This window comes from Coregonus clupeaformis, chromosome 37, assembly GCF_020615455.1.
Source record: "Coregonus clupeaformis isolate EN_2021a chromosome 37, ASM2061545v1, whole genome shotgun sequence".
Lineage (NCBI taxonomy): Eukaryota > Metazoa > Chordata > Actinopteri > Salmoniformes > Salmonidae > Coregonus > Coregonus clupeaformis.
In genome coordinates, this window is record NC_059228.1 from 26,216,775 (window position 1) to 26,241,719 (window position 24,945).

At 44.8% G+C, this 24,945-nt stretch overlaps 1 protein-coding gene across 8 annotated transcripts in view; it reads left to right on the forward strand.

Moving 5' to 3' along the window:
- The first annotated feature begins 1,691 nt into the window (after positions 1 to 1,691).
- Positions 1,692 to 24,945, forward strand: part of smap1 (small ArfGAP 1) — a 50,124-nt gene continuing 26,870 nt past the window's right edge. The window contains exons 1-6 of one of the 8 annotated variants that reach the window (XM_045211592.1): positions 1,692 to 2,033; positions 6,697 to 6,830; positions 8,385 to 8,470; positions 10,595 to 10,670; positions 19,350 to 19,418; positions 22,556 to 22,615. In XM_045211592.1, coding sequence (XP_045067527.1) covers positions 1,916 to 2,033; positions 6,697 to 6,830; positions 8,385 to 8,470; positions 10,595 to 10,670; positions 19,350 to 19,418; positions 22,556 to 22,615 — 543 coding nt within the window. In that variant the 5' untranslated portion in view covers positions 1,692 to 1,915. The remainder of the gene's footprint in view (positions 2,034 to 6,696; positions 6,831 to 8,384; positions 8,471 to 10,594; positions 10,671 to 19,349; positions 19,419 to 22,555; positions 22,616 to 24,945) is intronic. The other 7 variants (XM_045211593.1, XM_041866114.2, XM_045211591.1 and 4 more) reach the window with 7 other exon arrangements.

Here is a 24,945-nt window from a genome sequence, read left to right on the forward strand (position 1 = left end):
TATACACTGTCCAACGAAATGCTTACTTGCAGGTTCCTTCTCGACATTGCAACAACAAGAAATAATAAAATATGAGAATACGAACATAAAGTAAATGGCTCAATAGAATAGAATAAACATTTTATTCTGATATGATCTGTGAACCGCACATGATACAGACAATATCTTGGTGTCATTATACTCCTTATAGTGTGCTTTAAAATACGGTGTATGTCTAGATTCTGAATTAAATTTCACATTAATTTATTCAACATAATAAATATGAATATCTCCAAAGTACCTTTTTTTTGTCAAATGTAACCGCTCGAACACGCCCAACATGTCTGCCTAGGGAGACTACTCTCAAAACCTTCAGCATGTTTTAGCTATACATTCTTACTTAATTGAGACATTGTTGAATTGGAGAAACCTGGAGGATGGTACCTTTGCTGTCATCTTATCAATTACCTGAATTCCTGAGGAGAGGAAGGATTTTTATGTTTTCAAACAGGGCCCCTGTCAGCTGTCTCGAAACCATTACTGTGATTGGGTCCTATAGCTGGAAACAGTCCTTTGCTGCTGTGTTCTGCTAGCAGCATTTGGGAGCAGTGGCTACCTCAAATAAAGAGAGGGGTCCAGCTGCATACATCATCTCTCAGGCCTTCATCTCTCAGGCCCCTCTCCAACGCCTGGTTCGTCACTTCCGGGCCTGACACATGAAGCAGATTATTTTTTCTGTTTACCACAGAGAGGATCGTGCCCAAACGACTGACAACGCACTTTAGATGGAAACGAATACACAATGAACGGTACACAGTGTCCTTCGCCCCCTCCTGCCGAGCACTGTTTTCCCACAGTTCCAACGTCAACAGATTACACATCAATTTTAAGATAAAACATTGCACATGAACCCTATCAGTCCCGAGACAACACTGATTGTAAGCTTTTAAATTATCTCAAACTCAACCGTTTGGTTTAAATCAAAAGTGATGCTGTCAAAATGTGATTGCTAAGAATCATTAAGACATTTTCATTCAAAACCGGAAACTCATCCCACCAATAGGTGGCAGTATAGTCATATCATTGAGGGATCCTGGCGTTGGAGAGGGGCCTGTGAGATTAAGGGCCTGAGAGATGGTCTAAATTTATCCCACCAGTAGGGAGCAGTATAGAGAGGGGCCTGAGAGATAATATCTAAACGTATCCCACCAGTAGGTGGCAGTATAGAGGGGGGCCTGAGAGATGATGGGCGCATTCGACATCGCGACTTTAAAGGTGAGACTGACAGCTACAAATCACCTTGCATCATAAATAACTATTCAATATTATTTGTATATGAGTCAGCCAATCACAATTTACCCATGATACATCACGGTTTTGATGCTCTCGAACACGGCCGATGTCTGCAGTTAGACTCTATTGCAAATAAAAGTCTACGGACTTATATTTTGAAGATGCAAATAAAAGTCTACGGACTTATATTTTGAAGATTCAAAGCCGGATGTTCCCATATCTGTGCGGCATTGGTACAGTTGCCACCAGTTAACACAGCCACAAAGTCAGAATTGGCTGTATCGTAAGAATTCATGGAAACACACATTTGCTTTCTGGTCTTAATTTAAGGTTAGCGTTAGGCATACGGTTAGCACTGTGTTTAAGGCTAGGGTTAATGTTAGGTTTCAAATCAGATGTTAAGAATATAACTTGTAGAAATAGGCGTGGTTTATACATTTGTGGCTGGGGTAACCAGTGACGACCCATTGGTACTGCTAGCGGAACACGGGCCCCCATATTGAGCTTGGCTGCGAGCAGTACGGTTGTAGGAAGCTGCACATACCCAGGGATGGTCTTCCTTTAATGCATTTCAATTAGACACAGATGGTAAGGGTACAGTAGGGGTTTTCTTTGGGAATATTGCACCATAACTTGTTCAGAGATGTCGACGCGGTCGGAGAGAGAAAAAGCCCAGAAACTGAATGAGCAGCATCAGGCCATTCTGACCAAAATGCTCCGAGAGGACGACAACAAGTACTGCGCTGACTGCGAGGCTAAAGGTAATCTCAGTTGCTGAAATATAGACAGTGAAGCTGGCTAAACCCACCTGGATTCTGGAAATGAAAGGTGGTGGTGGTTCCATATACGCCATCCCAACCAGCCATACATAGGAGTTTGACTTCTGCCTGAGTGTGAGTGAGCAAGCTAACAGACATTGGCTAGCTAGACAACCTACACCGGTCATTCCATTTGACAGGTTTGTTAGCTTGCTAGCCTAGCACGATGGAAGCAACACAGAAAGCATGTATTGGCTCCGATGTCCTTCCCTCCAATTTATTTATGAGCGGAAAAACATTGTCGGAGAGCAGTCTACGATAACGGAGAGTAATCAGTCTCCAGTATTGCCAGCACACAAGCCAATGCGGGCGGATAATACAATGCTGATGTAGCAGTGACTGTCAAGCAGGTTTTGCTTCAGCTCAGCGAACCACCCACCTGTGATTAATAAATGCCTCCTGCGTCATGATGACGTGTTTTACTAACGTTTACCTTTCGTTCATGGACAGTCCCTATTATCATTTCACTATCACCTGCAATTGCATGGTCGACACACCAAAATAGTATTTTTGTGCACGCCAGCAATGATCAGTCAACAGCATGACGTGTCCCTATTTCATATAAATGGGTCCTCATCTGCTTTGCCCGCGAGATTTTTTCTGGTTGGTCTCAAAATTAGGATTTTGAGATGCGACTGTAGTTGCAATAGCTCTGAGAAAGTCCAGTCCAGACTAGTTCTCACGTGATTGGGGGATGCTGGTTGTTTGATTGACAGATGGGGCCAATGAAAAGCACAGCATATGAATGATGCTGTAATATGAAGGATACAACCAGGAACAGGACAACTGACAACAACTTTGCACTATCCTTTGTCAGACACAAAAGTTGACCCGACACACTAGACATTGCTCTTTCAAATTCCAGGTTGTCCTCAATCTGAATACAATATATTGTATAGCCCACATGGGTATTATTCCTGGAGTGTGTTATGAAATTTGTGCAGGATACACCCACCCATTGCTAATGGATCCTGGACAGGCTCTATTCTGCAGAATGGTTCTATTTTTCTATTCTCAGCCTATGTAATCCTGCTTTATGTAACATTACATTATGGCTCAGTCAGGTAAGAGGAAGTGTTTGTTTATTAAGTGAAAGCTCCACTCAAGCTGCACCCTAGGGTACTGTATATGTGAACGCTCACGCTGCATCCGTCTCTTCATCTGCCCCCTTTGTGTTTGTGTATGTGTGTCTGCATGCGTGCATGCCTGTGTGTGAAGGGCTCACATGCTCCTGTGTGTGTGCGTCGTGAGGCAGTGTTCCTGTAAATCCTGTGTAATTATCCTGTGTGTGTGTGAATGCGCGCGCATTTGCGCATGCATAGCCTATATGTTATGATGGGGAGATGATACTGTCAGGTCATAAAGGTTTTAGCACTGTGTTAGAGAGAATGGAAGGAAAGCGGAAGAGAGAGCGATCATTCTATACTGGAGTGTTGCTTATCTCCTCTCCCCACACTGCCTCTCTCTCTCTCTCTCCCTTCTCCTTGCCTAAGCTCTGGTTTCTATCTCTCCAGTGTCCACACAATGGGTAAGGAAAATTACCCAGCATCCTTCACTGCTTCTCCTTCCATGGCCTACAAAGATAGGGCAAAGCTGTGTGTTCCCATTTTAATTGCTTCCCAACTACAACTCAGGTTTCAGGACAGTCTCCACCATGTTGCTTTACCAGTATCCATGCCTTTGAGATTAGAGCTGGAGGAGGAGAGCAGACACGGACACAAGTCTCCGTCCGGTATTGTTTGGAGTCTGGACTATAGACTTGGGAATGAGTGGTAAGACCTTCATCAGGCTTAGGGGTCAACTCTTCTCTGCAATCAGAGGAAGATATTTTCAGCTGCTTTCTTCCTCCGTGTTGTCATGCTGCAGTCAGAGCTGATAGTAATTTGACTTCAGACTTCACTGAGTAACAAGGGCCTGAGGCACTCTCGCTTCACTGACTATTTTGTCAAATACGCAAGCAGGCGTATTCTTTCTATCAATATCTCTCTCATCAATACCACGTATCTGCCCTTTGTGCTAGCGCTGAAGTTAGTATTAGCGAGAGGGAGATAGCATCTCGCTCTCTCTCACACACACACCCCAGAGGCATGTTAACCCATGACTGTAAGGGCAGCCTTCTGATAGGCTGGCCCAGGCCGGTTGGGTGTGGCTCATAGGTTACATCATCAAGATCCATCTGATCTCACACACTATCAGTTGGCTTAGTTGTGCCTAGCTTACTACACTGTCACTCAAACCTAGACCACACAATAAGAATACCTCTTGTTTCATTTCCACCTCTGCAGTGAAACGGCAACAGACCTCTAACAGACCTGTAATAATGGTGAATAGATGGGGTGTTGGCCTGTAGCTTTGCCTACTGCAGTGTAATGAGTGACTCACCTGAGCTGCTCAGCTGTAATTCCACCCTGCCTGCCTGTGTCTCTGTGCCTGTAAACACTGTGTGCACACTGCCCTAAATTCTCAAGGTGTGTGAACACATTTTTGTGTATACCTCTACCGCTGCTATGTCTCAAGGTGAATAAGCCTAGGCTAGAACAGAGTGCTGACCTTTAGATCATTAGACTAGCGTACTCCCTTGTGCTGGGACTGTGGCATGTGTTTAGTGGTAGGCTATCATCTGGCATGGCATGTTCAGGACAGTGGCACACTCTCTGAGCTGGCATGATTTTCTCTGTGTTGGCACGGCAAGCTTGGCAAGAAGGCCAGATGGGCACCGAGGGTTGTTCTGACCCCTCCTTGATACCCCCCTCTCTCTCTCCCTCTCGGCCTGCTGTATGAAGGAGATGGCAGCCTACTTCTGTAACTACTGAATGTAGGCCATGCAAGGTAAACCTGTGGGAGACAAAGGCCATATATTGTACGGCTCTTGACGTTAGCCTAGCCTCACACGACAACGCGTAGTCTGATATCCTGCAGGTTATTGTGACCCACCTTTGTGAGCCACTATTCAATGAATCCAGTGTTTCTGCAAGAGAGATTAGCAACAACTCTCAACATTTGGGAAAAAGTGCTCCGAATAGTTAGAAACCTCTCCCATCTTCTCGATGTCCTCATGAGGCCTGCCTACTGTTCCTCTTATCACCAACAGGTGGTGCCAGAAGCCCAATAACTCAGTGTGTGAAAGTCAGGGAATTGATGGAGGGGAAGCCTAATTTGATGATCTCTCAACCCAATATTTTGTGTTACTTCATTTTCTTCAGGGGACTAGAAGTAGCCTAGTAATTTGAATGTAATCTGATAATGGGGTGGTAGATGCCCAGTCTGGGCTATGTTTCAGCTCAGTGCCAGTATCCACAAAGCCTCTCAGTGTAGCAGTGCTGATCTAGGATGAGTTTAGCCTTTTAGATCATAATGAATAAGATTAATATGGACAGATCCTAGATCAGCTCTCCTACTCTGAGAAGCTTTGTGGATACAGGACCAGGTACCTGCATTCACCATAGACATATACATCAATGACACACACACAGCTCAGAGAAGTCAGCTCCGACAGATCCAGCTCCGAGGCCCGTTTCCTGAGCTCCATCAGCAGCGGACAAAATTAATGTCTTTATGCAACAAATGTTAATACATCGAACCGCATCATATCGAACCGAAATGCATTGTTTCGTTCCTCTAATGAAACCGACTCGACCGACTCGTTTCGACCTAAAATGTATCGTATCGGAGCCTGTCTATCTAGATGCGTATCGAATCGCCATTGAAAGGGAGGATGCACACCCCTAGTGTGTACGCATGTTCCATTCTTGCTTGTAGAACATGTGTGTGCTGTGTGAGCAACTGCAGTCCTTAACTAATCTGAACAACACTGGCTTTCTCTGTGGGCTAGTGCCACAACCTCACCTTGCAACCTAACCTGGACTGCACTGCATCCAGCCACCACCAGGGAGCAGCAGAGCACTGTTCTCCAGTGCTAGCGGTAGAAGTTGTCCCCCTAACCACAGATCTAAGATCAGATAGGCCTGCTAATACTAACCATTAGGCTCTATTGGTTAGGATTAGCAGGCCTATCTGATCCTAGATCAGATCAGGGGGGTGACACAAATATCTAGCCTAACCCTGTATCAGTGTTTGAGTGCAACTTTATCTACTGCAACTTGTTCCTCAAGCACTGTCATTGATTGGGTGGATTTAATTTGACACAGCTTTGAACAATGGTGACACAGACAAGGCCAGGACTAGGAAGTTGCTGAGACGACCTGTTAGTGTCTTCTGGAGAACTACGGCCACCAGCTCCCTGTACCACATACACACACACACCCGTCAGGCCCTGTCCTCAGGTTGACGGCAGTGGCCTTCATTTCAAGCTTGGCTGCTCGTCTCCCCTAGTTTCAAAAGCTGCACTGTCACTCATCGAGGCTCCAGGGGTGTGTGTGGGGGGGGGGATGTGTTTGTTAGGTTGGCTGATTAGGTCTGTAGTCAGTCAGGGGTTGATCTTTGGCAGGGGGTTCTGACTAATCAGCTAATCAATGCTCTTTAGTCTGGACTACGCTTAGCCTAATTGAATGAATCAGTGTTTTAATGCTGGGGTGGAACAAAAAACATTACACCCCTGGAGTTGGTACAGTAGCAGAATAATAACTGTGTGTCTGCGTCTGTGTAGGTCCGCGGTGGGCATCGTGGAACCTGGGGGTCTTCATGTGTATCCGCTGTGCTGGCATCCACAGGAACCTGGGCGTCCACATCTCCAGAGTCAAATCTGTCAACCTGGACCAATGGACCCAAGAACAGATCCAGGTAGCATGGGGGTGTGTGTTTTATAGGGGTGTGTGATGGACAGTGAGGTCTGTGGGTGGTTTTTGGGGTGTTGTGTTTTGGTTGGGCCTGAGGGTGTTTGTGAATTAGACAGATGAAGAATAAAATGGTGTGTTTGAGGCACACGAACCCAAAGTGTAGGCCTATCTGTGGTTTCTTGAAGAGCTATCTGTCAGGGTAGATGGAGCATGCGTCTCTCTCTGAATGTTAACCTCTACGGGAACGGTGTCCCGCATACGGGACGGTTGAGCTAACGTGTGCTAATGTGATTAGCATGACTGTTGTAATAACAGCAAACTTTCCAGGACATAGACATGTCTTATATGGGCAGAAAGCTTAAATTATTGTTAATCTAACTGCACTGTCCAATTTACAGTAGTTATTACAGTGAAAAAATACCATGCTATTGTTTGAGGAGAGTGCACAACAACAAAAAACTTATCACGGCAACTGGTTTGATACATTCACCTCTGAAGGTAAATAATGTACTTACATTCAGTAATCTTGCTCTGATTTGTCATCCTAACGGTCCCAGAGATAAAATGTAGCATAGTTTTGTTTGATCAAATCCATTATTATTATATTATTTATTATATTATTTTTATATTCAAATGTAGGAACTGGGTTCTACAGTTTGAACCCCTGCTGTCTCTGGCTCCACACCCACCCCGCCCGGACATCTAGATGTGTGAAAGTTAGTGTATAAGCTAATGATCCATCATGTATGACATTCCTGGGAGTGTCTAAAGTTACATTTTGTATTACCATATCATTTTTGTATGTTCTCTATAGTTATGTACTTGAAAATGTATCAATTGACCAACTCGGCCTATTTGGGCAGACTTGATACAAAATAGTCCAGTATTGCAACACTTCACTGGATCAATCTGAAACTTTGCACACACACTGTTGCCATCTAGTGGCCAAAATCTAAATTGCGCCTAAACTGCAATATTATATTGTGGCCTTTCTCTTGCATTTCAAAGATGAAATAAATAAATAAACACATTGTTTTTTGTTTGTATTATCTTTTACCAGATCTAATGTGTTATATTCTCCTACATTAATTTCACATTTCCATAAACGTCAAAGTGTTTCCATTCAAATGGTATCAAGAATATGCATGTCCTTGCTTCAGGTCCTGAGCTATAGGCAGTTAGATTTGGGTATGTCATTTTAGGCGAAAATTGGAAAAAAGGGTCAGATCCTTAAGAGGTTTTAATTGCTGTTTTAATGGGTAATTATTCCATCTTTAGCTCGTTCACTCCTCCTATCAAATCCATCATTCTCATCTGCCTGTGGCAGTTTCTTCTTTCTCTCTGTGTGTGTGTGTATGTCATTACCAGGTACAAACTGACTAGAATGTAAATATAACATTTCAAAGCAGTTGTGCTGACTGTTTTCAGTTTCTCTTCATTACATTTGTTTTGAAGACCTTGCCCTCCGTTTGAATATGTGATGCATTATTAAGCTAGAGATGTCTAATGATATATTGAAGGCTTTTATCTCTCTCTCCCTGTGTGTGTCTGTGTGTAGAGTATGGTAGACATGGGGAACAACAAGGCCAAACATCTGTATGAAGCCCACCTCCCAGACAACTTCAGACGTCCACAGACCGACCAGTATCCTCTCGTCTCTCTCTTTCTCTCTCTGTGTATGTGTGTTTAGTAATAATGAACCCCTCTGTGTGCATCTGCATTCGACCACCACCTTACACATCACAGGTCCTATTCCCATGTCACTTTGGACCCAGTCGTGATGAGACACACATTTGGACACAGCACCTTTGAGTGCGTGGTTGTATTGAAGAGTGTAAGGCGGCATGGTAGCTGGGCGGCCTTCTGTTCTGACAGGACAGGACAGCTGTGTGTTCTTAATAACAGCTGTTCCTGTTCAAACTCAACTGGTTCATGTCGCTAATATATAATCTGGTATCTAGCTTTTTTGCAGGTTGGTCATCAGTTTTGCCTTTAGCTCCTGCTAGTTCTGACAGTAGCTCAAAGGCATAGGGGTCGAGCTAGCTAGACTATTTGGAAGGTAGATCGAATGTGTAGGCTACGTATCCGTTGTGTGGGTAGTTGGAGTATTTGAAATAAGGCAGTGTGTTTCTTTGCTTTCATGTTGTCCTTCTCCCCCTCACCTTTTGTGTTGATAAAGTGCCTTTCCTTTTTCATGGTTCCTTTGTCTGTCTTTTCTTCACTCCCAACTTGCCCTTCTCCTTTTCTGTTACTTCTCTGTTGTCAGATAGTTGCTCGCTCACTCTCTCGCAATTCAAATTCAATTCAGTAGACTTTATTGACATGGCAAGTTAAATTACTTACATTGTCAAAGTACACATATAGCAACAATGGTGGGACCAACAGCAATAAAGCATCAGTAATAATAATAATAGTAGTAGTGGAAATAGTATTACCAATAACAGCAACAACAATATGAATGTGAATAATAATAAATGAAAGAAATAGTAGTAGGCCAGTCTCAATATGACTGAAAAGACACATGGCATGGTATGAAAGCCAAAACAAAACAAATTGGCAAATATTATTGACATTGCATTCTCCTTTCTGTCTTTCTTGCTTTCTTTCTTTTCCCCCTCCCCCCTTCAGCTCTGGCATCTGACTCGTCTCCATGTAAATTCCAGCATGAATAAAGATGTTCCTACAGGAGCAGCACCCGAATATATTCACACACACACCACTTTTTCTTGAGGGCATTTGGGCCTGCTTCAACGGCGACCTCCCTTCCTTTACTTGTTTTTCTGCATTGTGAATTTCAGTCTTCCCCTTTCTTTCCTCCCCTGCCTCTGTAACTAGGCCATTCAGAAACATTCAATGTCGTCTTGGTAAGCAACACCAGTGTATATTTGACCTTGTGTTTTAGGTTATTGTCCTGCTGAAAGATGAATTTGTCTTCCAGTGTCTGTTGGAAATCAGACTGAACCAGACTGTGCTTAGCTGTATTCCGTTTCATTTAATCCTGGAAATCTTCCTTTCAGTCTGTCATTTAGGTTAGTATTGTGGAGTAACTACAATGTTGTTGATCCATCCTCAGTTTTCTCCTGTCACAGCCAAACTCTGTAACTGTTTTAAAGTCACCATTGGCCTCATGGTGAAATCCCTGAGTGGTTTTCTTCCTCTCCAGCAACTGAGTTAGGAAGGAGGCCTGTATCTTTGTAGTGACTGGGTGTATTGATACACCATCTATAGTCTAATTAATAACTTCACCATGCTCAAAGGGATAATCTTTGTCTTCCTCTTTGTTTTGTACCCATCTACCAATAGATGTCCTTCTTTGCGAGGCATTGGAAAGCCTCCCTGGTCTTTGTATGTGTGGGGTACAGAGATGAGGTAGTCATTCAAAAATCACGTTAAACCCTATTAATGTACACAGAGTAAGTCTTAGCAGTTTATTATGTGACGAGTTAAGCACATTTGTACTCCTGAACTTATTTAGGCTTTCCATAACCAAGTGGTTGAATACTTATTGACTCAAGACATTTCAGCTTTTCATTTTTAATTAATTTGTAAAAATGTCTAAAATAATTCCACTTCACCCTTATGGGGTAGTGTGTGTAGGCCAGTGGCACAAAATCTAAATTTTAATCCATTTTAAATTCAGGCTATAACACCACGAAATGTGGAAAATGTTGAGGGGTGTGAATACTTTCTGAAGGCACTGTATAGTAAGACATAGCTGTGTGATTGTATGTGTGTACCACAGTGTCATTCCTTAACCCCTGACCTCAGAGCAGTGGAGTTCTTCATCCGGGATAAGTACGAAAGGAAGAAATACTACGACCAGAACGGCCTCAAAACAGCTTCAGTAAGTGTACACACACACACTTTCCACAACCCTGATCTGTTACACAGCAATTGGCACGAATAATGGGTGTGTGTCTATGCACATTGTGTGTGTGGGTAACATTATTTGTGTGGGGTTTGTATGTGAATGCACTGCGTATGGGAGTTATTTGTGAGAGGCATGTTTGTGTGGCTGGCTTCATATACTGCAGTGTTAATTTTGGCACCCTTTTTTTAGATTTGGTCTTAGTCATTTTGACTACAATATAATGAAGTCTTAGTCACATTTTTGTCATTTGAATAATGATTTAGTCTAGTTATTGTCAAACAGTGGGCCATTTTAGTCAAATCTCATTTGTATTGCCTCATTAACCTATAGTAAACATAAATCACTGACTTCCATGTACACAAACATAGCCTTCAATCAATCAATCACATTTATTTATAAAGCCCTTTTTACATCAGCAGATGTCACAAAGTGCTATACAGAAACCCAGCCTAACACCCCAAACAGCAAGCAATGCAGATGTAGCCTTGTCTTATCAACATATTATTCTGCATAACATCCTATCGCATGATTCTCTTCCTAACAGCCAAATTGGCAGAAGAACACATTACTCAGCAGCAGATAAAACATCAGACCCATTGACGGGGCTCCAGACTAACATTTTCCCCCAGTGCCACCAACTTTTTCAGTGGCACCAGCCCGTGATTTTGTCGCACCAATTTTTTTCCGTGGCATCACGCAATAGAAAACATTTGTAATCATTCACCCTAGAAAGTAATTCGCAGTGCTTTAGACTGTGTAATAGACTATTGAGATTGTAGGCTATTCAAAAAATGTGTTGTTTAATCTAACAGGTCCAAGCAGGAATGCATGATTCAAGATATTTTGATGTGCAACCTAATCCAGTGATTGTCTTGAATTGTGAGTTGACAATAGGATATTGTTGTTATATTATACTGATAAAATAGGGCTACAGAATTGTCCGATTTTTTGTATTTTTCAGTAGAGATTAATTTGCCTACATCTTTATGTGCATTAATATCATAGGCTAATTCTTATATAAATACATTTTACATAAGAAATGTCAGTTTGTACGTTTTGAACATTTGGAAATGAATTAATATTAATTATTTAAAAGGTGGACTTATTTGGAACACGCATCCATGGGCTTAAAGGGTTCATTCTGTACGGACCTTTCACATTTTATCAAATATTTTGGTAACACTTTACGTGACACCTAGCGTTATAACACAGTCATAACCATGTCATATGTCATAACAGCTGACATAACTTGTCATAACCTGTCACAATATGGTCATAATACTGTCATGACCCATATATTTACACCTGTTGTGAAATACATTGCATTATTTTATGGCTGGTTATGACACCTGCGTAAGAGTGTCAAAACCCACATTTATTAAAATGTGTTTTTTTCCCCTGACAACAAGTTTCCTTTCGTTTAAAAGTTTTTCTTAAATCCTTTGTTGTTGTATTGCATTTCTTTAGTCATGTTTTTTCATCATTTTAAATAACTTGAAGAAAATAGACTTTATGACACTGTCAAGAAGCATTATGACCATCCTGTGTCACTTTACTTGGATTAAGAAAATACACTTTATTACACTGTCAAGAAGCATTATAACCATCAGAATAATGTAAGCTAGATATGCCTATCACGTACATGCCCTTATATCAGTCAGTCATCAGTCAAAAAGAGGGTGTCCTGCTCCTGAAATCAGTCATCAGCAACAGATCATTGGGGTAGGTGCATGTCTGAGAGCAATGTGTGCGCAATTATAATTTAATATGGTCAATTTCAGAAAAATTGATATAAATACTATTAACAAGTAGGCTATGGTGTAATGGAATGTGTTACCTTGTGTGGTAGGTTTTGTGGGTTTTGACACTCTTATGTAGGTGTCATAACCAGCCATAAAGTATCGCAATATGTCACAACAGGTCTAAAGATATGTCATGACAGTGTTATGACCATATTATGACCGGTTATGACAAGTTATGTCAACTGTTTTGACTGTCATAACGTGTTATGACTGTCATAATGTGTTATGACGCTAGGTGTTAAGTAAAGTGATACCAATATGGTGGTCCTATTAACAAATGTAAGTAAAGTCATACGACTTCACATGAGAGATTAATCTTTCATTTTATCTCTACTTCTCTTTCAAAAATAAGGCCAGTATATGTTAGAAATGTCTAAACTTAGATTTTGGTGGGCTTAATAGGTACACTTACCCTACCCACAGAAAGCTGAGAACAACAGTAGTTGCTTCCAAAGGATTTGGGATTTTTAAATGTTATCCAATTATTATTTTTTATATTTTTTTCGCTCATAACAGCAGCAGGCCCCAGCGGAACAGGCCCAGGAGCTGGGCAGACAATTTAATTACAGGAATCAATAGGATAATGCACTTTACTGTTTGATGAAAAAATAGGACGTTTTGAAACTTCTGAGTGAGGTGACCATCTAATGAATGTTTAGCTCGCATGCGACCAATTACAAATTTAACTCGCACAGCCAATTGAAAGGGTTGCAAAATGCCACTAAATGGTCACAGTCTGGAGTTTTGCCCGTTGACATACTGTAGCTGTATTGTAATCAAAGTTGTAATCAAAGTGTTATAACTAGTGGTCTGATAGGTTGCAGCAAACTACTAGCTAGCATCATCAATCTGTATTAGCCTACCTGAGTGTAGCAGACATGGCGTGTGCCTTATTTGCATCTATGATTTGTTGCCGCCAGATTGCAAATAACACTGAAAAGATCTCAATCTCTCCAAAAACTCTTGTCCTGTCCACTTACTAGTCAGATTTTAGTCACGGAGGTAATTTAGTCTCGTCTCGTTAGTTATAGTTTTTCTGTGTCTATTTAGTCAGATCGTCTCGTCAATTGCCACTGAAAAATAGGTGTTTGACAAATATTTTTGTCACTATTTTAGTTGACAAAATTAACACTGATATGCTGGTATCAGAAGAGAAGTATGTGTGGGGGATTGAATGCAGGCCCATCTCTGTCTCTCTCTGTGTGTGTGTGTGTGTGCGCGCGTATGCACACATATCTCAGATCACTTAATGTCTAAAGCCCATTTTCCACCTGAGGCCTAACCCTCTCCCTATGTCCACTCACACCTACTACCTAGCATAAGCCTGATAGCCTAGCTGACACACGATGTATGCACACTTTTATGCAGACTCATACACTCACACAAGTGCACACTCATGCACACTCACATCTCTCTCTGTATCTCGCTCTCTGCATCGCTCTGTCTCGCTCGCTCTCTCTGTCTAACTCTCATCTCTGTCTCGAGCTCTCTGTCTCGCTCTCTCTCTTTCTGTCTCGCGCTCTCTCTTTCTGTCTCGCGCTCTCTCTCTGTCTCGCGCTCTCTCTCTGTCTCGCGCTCTCTCTGTCTCGCGCTCTCTCTCTGTCTCGCGCTCTCTCTCTGTCTTGCTCTCTGTCTCACTCTGTCTCGCTCTCTCTGTCTCGCTCTCTCTGTCTCGCTCTCTCTGTCTAGCTCTTTTGCTCTCGCTGTCTCTCGGTCTCGCTCTCTCTGTCTCTCGCTCTCTCTCATCTCTCTCTGTCTCGCTCTCTCTGTCTCGCTCTCTCTGTCTCGCTCTCTCTGTCTCGCTCTCTCTGTCTCGCTCTCTCTGTCTTGCTCTCTCTGTCTCGCTCTCTCTGTCTAGCTCTCTCACTCTCTCTGTTTAGCTCTCTCACTCTCTCTGTTTAGCTCTCTCGCTCTCTGTCTCGCTCTCTCTGTCTCTCTGTCTTGGCTCTCTCGCTCTCTGTCTCGCTCTCGCTCTTTCTGTCTTGCTCTCTCTGTCTCGCTTTGTCTCGCTCTGTCTCTCTCTCTGTCTCTCTCTGTCTCGCTCTGTCTCTCTCTGTCTCGCTCTGTCTCGCTCTCTCTCTCTGTCTCGCTCTCTCTCTCTGTCTCGCTCTCTCTCTCTGTCTCGCTCTCTCGCTCTGTCTCGCTCTCTTGCTCTCTCTGTCTAGCTCTGTCGCTCTCTCTCTCTGTCTCTCTCTGTCTCGCTCTCTTGCTCTCTCTGTCTCGCTCTCTCTGTCTCGCTCTCTCGCTCTCTCTGTCTCGCTGTCTCGCTCTCTCTCGCTGTCTCGCTCTCTCTGTCTTGGCTCTCTCGCTCTCTGTCTCGCTCTCGCTCTTTCTGTCTTGCTCTCTCTGTCTCGCTTTGTCTCGCTCTGTCTCTCTCTCTGTCTCGCTCTCTCTGTCTCACTCTCGCTCTCTCTGTCTCGCTCTCTCTGTCTAGCTCTCTCGCTCTCTCTGTCTCGCTCTCTCTGTCTCGCTCTCTCGCTCTCTCTGTCTCGCTGTCTCGCTCTCTCTCGCTGTCTCGCTCTCTCTCGCTGTCTCGCTCTCTCTCGCTGTCTCGCTCTCTCTGTCTCGCTCTCTCTGTCTCGCTCTCTCTGTCTAGCTCTCTCACTCTCTCTGTTTAGCTCTCTCGCTCTCTGTCTCGCTCTCTCTGTCTCTCTGTCTTGGCTCTCTCGCTCTCTGTCTCGCTCTCGCTCTTTCTGTCTTGCTCTCTCTGTCTCTCTCTGTCTCGCTCTGTCTCTCTCTGTCTCGCTCTCTCTCTCTGTCTCGCTCTCTCTCTCTGTCTCGCTCTCTGTCTCGCTCTCTCTCGCTGTCTCGCTCTCTCTCTCTGTCTCGCTCTCTCTGTCTCGCTCTCTCTGTCTCGCTCTCTCTGTCTCGCTCTCTCTGTCTAGCTCTCTCACTCTCTCTGTTTAGCTCTCTCGCTCTCTGTCTCGCTCTCTCTGTCTCTCTGTCTTGGCTCTCTCGCTCTCTGTCTCGCTCTCGCTCTTTCTGTCTTGCTCTCTCTGTCTCTCTCTGTCTCGCTCTGTCTCTCTCTCTGTCTCGCTCTCTCTCTCTGTCTCGCTCTCTCTCTGTGTCTCGCTCTCTCTCTCTGTCTCGCGCTCTCTCTCTGTCTCGCTCTCTCTCTCTGTCTCGCTCTCTCTCTCTGTTTCGCTCTCTCTCTCTGTCTCGCTCTCTGTCTCTCTCTCTCTCTCTCTGTCTCGCTCTCTCTCTCTCTTGCTCTCTCTGTCTAGCTCTGTCGCTCTCTCTCTGTCTCGCTCTCTCTCTCTGTCTCGCTCTCTTGCTCTCTCTGTCTAGCTCTGTCGCTCTCTCGCTCTCTCTGTCTAGCTCTCTCGCTATCTCGCTCTCTCTGTCTCGCTCTCTCTGTCTCGCTATCTCGCTCTCTCTGTCTCGCTCTCTCTGTCTCTCTGTCTCGCTCTCTCTGTCTCACTCTCTCGCTCTCTCTGTCTCGCTCGCTCTGTCTAGCTCTCTCGCTCTCTCTGTCTCGCTCTCTCGCTCTCTCTGTCTCGCTCTCTCTCTCTCTCGCTGTCTCGCTCTCTCTCGCTGTCTCGCTCTCTCTCGCTGTCTCGCTCTCTCTCGCTATCTCGCTCTCTCTCGCTGTCTCGCTCTCTCTCTCGCTGTCTCGCTCTCTCTCACTGTCTCTCTCTCTCTCTGTATCTCTCGTCACTCTCTGTCTAGCTCTCTCTCTCTCTCTCTCTGTATCTCTTGTCACTCTCTCTCTTTCTCTCTCCCTCTGTCTTTGTATCTCTCTGTCTCTCTCTCTCTCTCTCTCTCTCAGGCTCTGCCAGCAGGAGTACTCTGATCTAGCATCTGTCTCTGCCAGCCACACAGACGCTGCCTTTTATATGTAAATTAATTATTAAAAACAACTCATTATCACTTTAAGTCGTTTCGCGCAGATGGAGGTTGGGGGCATATAGTGTGTGTTAAGAGAGCTCTGAAAAGATGTGTGGTTGCGTAGAAACGCCTGTGTATAGGGTGTGTACTGTAAGTGCATGTTAATGTTTTAAATTAATTTGTGAATTTACATAGTGTGTGTGCTTGAGTGAAAGACAGAATAGAGCCCTTGTGTCAAGTCCAACATCCATCACTTGGATAACAATGATGCATTGTGGGTATGAACACATCTGATGTAACAGTCCATGCATGAGCCCATTGTTCTGCCATGAATACCATAGTACGGTCGGTGTGTCTGTCCGTGTCTTTGTCTCTCTCTGTGTGTGTGTGTGCATCACCGAAGTCAACAAGACCTCACAATCTCGCTGTCTAAGACCACCTGACACTACTGGGCCAATCAGTGCTTCCAAATGCCCAGAGGGAGATTGTGACAAGGTGGTTGAAAGTGAAAGAGTGGTACAAGTTTTTTGTTCTACCTGATCATTAATTGCACCCACTTGGTGTCCCAAGTCTAAATCATTCCCTGATTCGAGGGAAACAATAAAAAAAATGCAGGTGAACTGGCTTCGATGTCCAGAGTTGAGCTTGAGGGCCCTAACGAATATAGTGAAAATGTAATCTAGACAATTAGAGAGATGCTGTCCTAGCTAGATGAAATCGCATCAAACAGGGTGTCTGTAGAGATGAATCCGGCACTCTCTATTGGTGTGTTTGAGCCCTAACACTACACCCCTGCCCTGCCTCTGATGCCCTAACACTACACCCCTGCCCTGCCTCTGATGCCCTAACACTACACCCCTGCCCTGCCTCTGATGCCCTAACACTACACCCCTGCCCTGCCTCTGATGCCCTAACACTACACCCCTGCCCTGCCTCTGATGCCCTAACACTACACCCCTGCCTCTGATGCCCTAACACTACACCCCTGCCTCTGATGCCCTAACACTACACCCCTGCCCTGCCTCTGATGCCCTAACACTACACCCCTGCCCTGCCTCTGATGCCCTAACACTACACCCCTGCCCGGCCTCTGATGCCCTAACACTACACCCCTGCCCTGCCTCTGATGCCCTAACACTACACCCCTGCCCTGCCTCTGATGCCCTAACACTACACCCCTGCCCTGCCTCTGATGCCCTAACACTACACCCCTGCCCTGCCTCTGATGCCCTAACACTACACCCCTGCCCTGCCTCTGATGCCCTAACACTACACCCCTGCCTCTGATGCCCTAACACTACACCCCTGCCTCTGATGCCCTAACACTACACCCCTGCCCGGCCTCTGATGCCCTAACACTACACCCCTGCCCGGCCTCTGATGCCCTAACACTACACCCCTGCCCGGCCTCTGATGCCCTAACACTACACCCCTGCCCGGCCTCTGATGCCCTAACACTACACCCCTGCCCTGCCTCTGATGCCCTAACACTACACCCCTGCCCGGCCTCTGATGCCCTAACACTACACCCCTGCCCGGCCTCTGATGCCCTAACACTACACCCCTGCCCGGCCTCTGATGCCCTAACACTACACCCCTGCCCGGCCTCTGATGCCTTAACACCTTTTTATCTCCTTCACCAGCTCTGCTCTGCTCTTCTCTCTCTCTCTCTCTCTCTCTCTCTCTCTCTCTCTCTCTCTCTCTCTCTCTCTCTCTCTCTCTCTCTCTCTCTCTCTCTCTCTCTCTCTCTCTCTCTCTCTCTCTCTCTCTCTCTCTCTCTCTCTCTCTCTCTCTCTCTCTCTCTCTCCACCATGAATGTGCCTGTTATTGCTGTTCCTGCCTCTCCCTTCTCAGTGTCAAAGTAAGAGAAGAAGAAAACGATGGAGAAAATACCCCGAATGAAGTTACAAAAAAAAAAAACGTTTTATCCAGAGGTGAGGGAGAGTCTGGTTTGATGAATAACGAAGAGGAAAAGAGCTAAAAACTCACTTCAGATAGATAGACTTTCTCCGTGTGTGTTCTCCCCCTCAGGTAGTTTAGATATGGGGAGAGGAGGAAAGAGAGGGAGGGGGGATATAAACACAGATTTGGAAAATAATGCAAGCTCTCTCTTGTGTTCTCTGAACCCAAACTCTGCCTACCCCCAGACGCCGATTGCTAACGAACGCTAGTGGTGTTTTGCTAACAGCCTAAACAGCACTGTATGCAGGCCTGGGCTGGCTAGGGAGATTGGATAACTTAGTTTTGCTCCCCTGTGTTGATGTGCACCTTCAGTTAGTCCGTGACCTATTGAGGTTGGCCAAGAAAAGCTAGGAGAAGCCTAGTGGGCAGTAAATAGTAGAGAGGGTTTGAGGTGCTCTGTCTTTCTCTGTTTCTCTCTGTCTCTCTCTCTCTCTTTCTCTGTCTCTCCCTTTCTGTCTCTCTCTATGGCTCTTTGTGTCTCTCTCTCTCTCTCTCTCTCAATTCAATTCAAATGGGCTTTATTTGTCTCTCTCGCTCTCCCTTTCTCTCTCGCTATGTCTCTTTTGTCTCTTAGGGAGGCCGGGTTGAGTAGGGCTGTCACTCAGGTGATCGACTACAGCCACTTGACTTGGCCCATGCAGAAAAGGCCTTTGTCTTGTCAAACAAACACACACACACACACACACACACAGGATTGTTCTGGCCTTTGGCGTGTGTGTGATTGCTCAAATCCTTCAACATATGAGTTTGTCCTCTGCTCTTGGATCTTGTGGGAGTGTGTATGACCTTCTGGTGAATGTGATGACTGTCTCTTCCTCCGTCTCTACTAGGCTGGAGAGTAAAAACGCCCCAGCTTACACTACTGGCTACTTTCTAATCCTCCTCTTTTCATCTCTCCCTCCCTGCTCCCTCTCTTCCCTTCTCGTGTCCTCTGCCTCCCTCCTTTCTTTGTATTCCTTTCTCTCCCTGTCCTGCCTCTAACCACCTCTCTCTCTACCCCCTCCATTTCTCTCTCGTCCTCTCTCTTTCTCTCTCCTTCCGTCTATCTCTCTCCCTGCAGAAGTCTTCTGATGCTGCTGCCTCCTCTACCTCTCCCGCCTCGCAGGCTGCTGAGAAGAACAGACAGGAGGTCTGATGTTTTGCCGTCGTGCCACCCGGTGTTGTTAAAAGCTGCTTCTCTGTGCTGATCCTTTCTGTGTGCTGGGGTCTGCTTCTCTGTGCTGATCCTTTCTGTGTGCTGGGGTCTGCTTCTCTGTGCTGATCCTTTCTGTGTGCTGGGGTCTGCTTCTCTGTTCTGATCCTTTCTGTGTGCTGGGGTCTGCTTCTCTGTGCTGATCCTTTCTGTGTGCTGGGGTCTGCTTCTCTGTGCTGATCCTTTCTGTGTGCTGGGGTCTGCTTCTCTGTACTGATCCTTTCTGTGTGCTGGGGTCTGCTTTGCTGTGGTGCTCTTTCTTGTAATGGTTTTCCAATGCCCCCTCATCACATACACTTACCGGTCAAAAGTTTTAGAACACCTACTCATTCAAAAGTATAGCAGCCTCCATTATTCAACCTCTTTACCACAGCATTGATTTGGGATTGAGATATCTCCTGCCATCCTTACCACACACACATACAACCCCCACACACACTACACACTGTCATGCATGCGCACACACACAATGTGTACTTGAGGGGAAAGTAATGTACACTACCGGTCAAAGGTTTTAGAACACCTACTCATTCAAGGGATTTTCTTTATTTTTACTATTTTCTACATTGTAGAATAATAGTGAAGACATCAAAACTATGAAATAACACACATGGAATCATATAGTAACCAAAAAAGTGTTAAACAAATCAAAATATCAATTTGAGGTCGGGGGATTGTGGAGGCCAAGTCATCTGATGCAGCACTCATCACTCTCCTTCTTGGTAAAATAGCCCTTACATTGTCCTGTTGAAAAACAAATGATAGTCCCACAAAGCCCAAACCAGATGGGATGGTGTATCGCTGCAGAATGCTATGGTAGCCGTGCTGGTTAAGTGTGCCTTGAATTCTAAATGAATCACTGACAAATCAAATCAAATCAAATTGTATTTGCCACATGCACCGAATACAACAGGTGTAGACATTACCGTGAAATGCTTACTTACAGCCCTTAACCAACAATACATTTATTTTTTTATAAAAAAGTAAAATAAAACGACAACAACAAAAAAGTGTTGAGGGAAAAAAAGAGCAGAATTAAAATAAAATAACAGTAGGGAGGCTATATATACAGGGGGGTACCGGTGCAGAGTCAATGTGCGGGGACACCGGCTAGTTGAGGTAATATGTACATGTGGGTAGAGTTAAAGTGACTATGCATAAATAATTAACAGAGTAGCAGCAGCGTAAAAAGATGGGGTGGGGGTGGGGGGGGCAGTGCAAATAGTCCGGGTAGCCATGATTAGCTGTTCAGGAGTCTTATGGCTTAGGGGTAGAAGCTGTTGAGAAGCCTTTTGGACCTAGACTTGGCGCTCCGGTACAGCTTGCCGTGTGGTAGCAGAGAGAACAGTCTATGACTAGGGTGGCTGGAGTCTTTGACAATATTGAGGGCCTTCCTCTGACACTGCCTGGTATAGAGGTCCTGGATGGCAAGAAGCTTGGCCCCAGTGATGTACTGGGCCGTACGCACTACCCTCTGTAGTGCCTTGCGGTCGGAGGCCGAGCAGTTGCCATACCAGGCAGTGATGCAACCGATGGTGCAGCTGTATAACTTTTTGAGGATCTGAGGACAGTGTCACCAGCAAAGCACCCCCACACCATAACACCTCCTCCTCCATGCTTTACGGTGGGAAATACACATACGGAGATCATCCGGTCACCCACACCGCGTCTCACAAAGACACGGCGGTTGGAACCAAAAATCTCAAATTTGGACTCCAGACCAATGTCCATTGCTCGTGTTTCTTGGCCCAAGCAAGTCTCTTCTTCTTATTGGTGTCCTTTAGTAGTGGTTTCTTTGCAGCAATTTGACCATGAAGGCCTGATTCACACAGTCTCCTCTGAACAGTTGATGTTGAGATGTGTCTGTTACTTGAACTCTGTGAAGCATTTATTTGGGCTGCAATTTCTGAGACTGGTAACTCTAATGAACTTATCCTCTGCAGCAGAGGTAACTCTGGGTCTTCCATTCCTGTGGCGGTCCTCATGAGAGCCAGATTCATCATAGCCCTTGATGGTTTCTGCGACTGCACTTGAAGAAACTTTCAAAGTTCATGAAATGTTCCGTATTGACTGACAAAGTAATGATGGACTGTCGTTTCTGTTTGCTTATTTGAGCTGTTCTTACCATAATATGGACTTGGTCTTTTACCAAATACGGCTATCTTCTGTATACCTTGACAAAACACAACTGATTGGCTCAAACGCATTAAGAAGGAAGAGAGAAATTCCACAAATTAGCTTTTAAGAAGGCACACCTGTTAATTGAGATGCATTCCAGGTGACTACCTCATGAAGCTAGTTAGAGAATGCCAAGAGTGTGCAAAGCTGTCATCAAGGCAAAGGGTGGCTATTTGAAAAATCTCTAATATATTTAGATTTGTTTAACACTTTTTTGGTTACTACATGATTCCATATGTGTTATTTCATAGTTTTGATGTCTTCACTATTATTCTACAATGTAGAAAATAGTAAAGATAAAGAAAAACCCTTAAATGAGTAGGTGTTCTAAAACCTTTGACCGGTAGTGTCCATTACTTTCCCCTCAAGTACACATTGTGTGTGTGCGCATGCATGACAGTGTGTAGTGTGTGGGGGTTGTATGTGTGTGTGGTAAGGATGGCAGGAGATATCTCAATCCCAAATCAATGCTGTGGTAAAGAGGTTGAATGGTTGAATAATGGAGGCTGCTATAGCACCAAGGCACCAGCCCTCTGCCCCTCATTAGGCAGACTGACTCACACAGACAACCACCAAGCTTGTATAATAACTCCATATGAGATTTTGATTGCTCATAATGACACTAAATTGTTCCACAAGAGGTCGGCTGAAAGAGAAGGTGTGAATTTCTAAATGGGTCTGTGTGAGCATAGCTGAATCACTTCTCTTGCTGTGCGTCTGTGACTGTGTATTAACGGATAGGGGGTAAACCTATTTTTGGGAGTTTTTCAAACCCTGTTTAATTTGTTTGTGTATGTTTTGTTAGACTGCATGTACCCACTGCATGTCCCTATACAGGTGTAGTCTTGAATGCGTTGAAATTGCTGACCTAACCTCCAGTGTCTCTTTCTTGATAGAAGGAACGAGAGAAGAAGAAGAGGGAGAAGGAGGTAGTGAACAGACCAAGCTCCTCTGAGGTAAAGATAAAGGGAGAGGGAGGAAGTGGGGTAGATTTATAGAGACCCTCTGAGGAAAACCATGCTAGACGTGGTTGTGGTGATATGACATGTACAGTGTGTGTGAGCAGGTGTGCATTATGCATATTCTGTCACAGTAGTTTGGGGTCATGGTAAGTCACATTGTGTGTGTGTGTGTGTGTGTGTGTTTATGTGCGCGCTGACTCATGCATGCTTGTGGAGCTTTTTGAATTCTGAGTGAGTGGCATTAGGACTTGGTGAGAAATGCAGATTTAGTGGCGTGTGTGTGCGTATTCTGGGTCATAGTTAGTTATGTGAATAATTCCATGGCTGTGGAATAGGGTAGTGTGTCAGGGTTTATACAGTGATGATGGGGCTGGCTGCCCACAGGGAATAACACACCCACAAAGACACTTCTGTACTGTACCCAGGTTATACTGAACACTACCCATACTGAACACACACTGAACATTCCTTAGTTCTGTTGCTGAACATCCACTACTCAACACACACTGAACAAAGCCTGAACACTGCTCATAGTCTTAACTGAACCCTTACTGAACATAAACTACTCTTACAGAACATGGAACATCCAGTCCTCTTACTGCAGACACAGGGAACTAAATCCTACCTTCAGTTCCATATTTGTGACTCAGAAAGTCAAAACGACTTACTGAACACACACTGAGTAATCCAATAGTTTTACTGAGCACACACCAGCTAGCCACAGTTCTATTTGAACACTTTTAATGATGCCAGAGTGAGTGACCCGGCGAGTGTGTCGTTTTCTGACCCCACCCGACCCTGTCAGAGCCCCAGACTCAAGGCAAAGCATGGTAGGAATCAGAAAGTGGAAGAATGTGCCCTCTGTGCTGACCTGCAGTCTGAGAGCAGATTGATTGAAGTGTGTTTGTGTGGGCGGGCGTGCGTGCGGGATCCTGTGTGTGTGTTCTCGTGCGTGTGTGTGCACCGCTGTGTGTGTGTCAGTCTATGTGATGCATGTATGACGAAGTGTGTGTTGTGTATTTGCAGTTCACTTGCTCATCTCTGTTCCTCACTTCTGCTTATCAGCTGGGCTCCAGCTGTCGATGGGACCCAGTGTCAAGGAGATAGTTGTGTGTGTGAGGCCATTGTAGGCACATTTCTATACGTGTGTGTGTGCTTATGTGTTTCTTTGCGTATACTCTATATGCGCTCAAGGGTGTGTGTGTGTGTGTGTGTGTGTGTGCTAACATGCTGAAAGCTTGTTAATCTCAGAGAGGATAGCAGAAGAAAACATGCTGACAGCCTGGCTTCTCTCTCTCTCTCTCTCTCTCCCCCCCCCCCCCCCCCCCCTCCTCTCTCTCTCTCTCTCTCTCTCTCTCTCTCTCTCTCTCTCTCTCTCTCTCTCTCTCTCTCTCTCACACTGAGAAGTAAAAATAACACACTCGCTCTCTAAATGGTTGCATACACACGCACTAATGGTCCTCACTCTCACACTGAATCCGGTTATACAACACTCCAGCAGGGTATAGGAGGATGAGGGGATGGAAGGATAGGGGAAGGAGGGGGGCTTTTAGAATAAGCAGCAGGAGTTCAAGGTAAAGGAGGATGGAGGGAGGCGGTGTGTCTTAGAGATGGGACTTAGAAACAGCTTTATGCTGCTTTTAAAAATGAATTCATATGCAGTCATATCGCTACACACTGCATGGCGTTTCACACCATCACATGAAGCACTGGATATGTATGTGAATCTGTCAATCAATCTACCAATCAATCAATCACACACAAATTATGTTTAAAGCTACCTCTGTTCCATAGCTAACCCTAAAGGTACATCACAATATTAACATAGACACTTCACAATGCAAGTGCCATCATCTCACATTTGAATATAACCTACATATTTGTTGATGTAGCCGCTAGGCATATCATGTGTTTTCAGACAGATAAAGTATGTGTAGATCCTATGCATTGCACTATATCCCATGTATCCTGCAGCTGTAAATATAGCCTACTTAATGCCCTTGAGTATAGAGGCCTAGTCCACTCAGCCGTCCCAAGCCATACCGACTAGCCTAACTCGGTATTTTAGATGATTCAGAGATGGTGGCAAGATATGGTATAATTAAGCAATAAGGCCAGAAGGGGTGTGCTATATGGCCAATATACCACAGCTAAGGGCTGTTCTTATGCACGACGCAACGTGGAGTGCCTGGATACAGCCCTTAGCCGTGGTATATTGGCCATATACCACAAACTCCTGAGGTGTCTTATTGCTATTATAAACTGCTTAACAACAGAATTAGAGCAGTAACAATAATGTTTTGTCATACCCGTGGTATATGGTC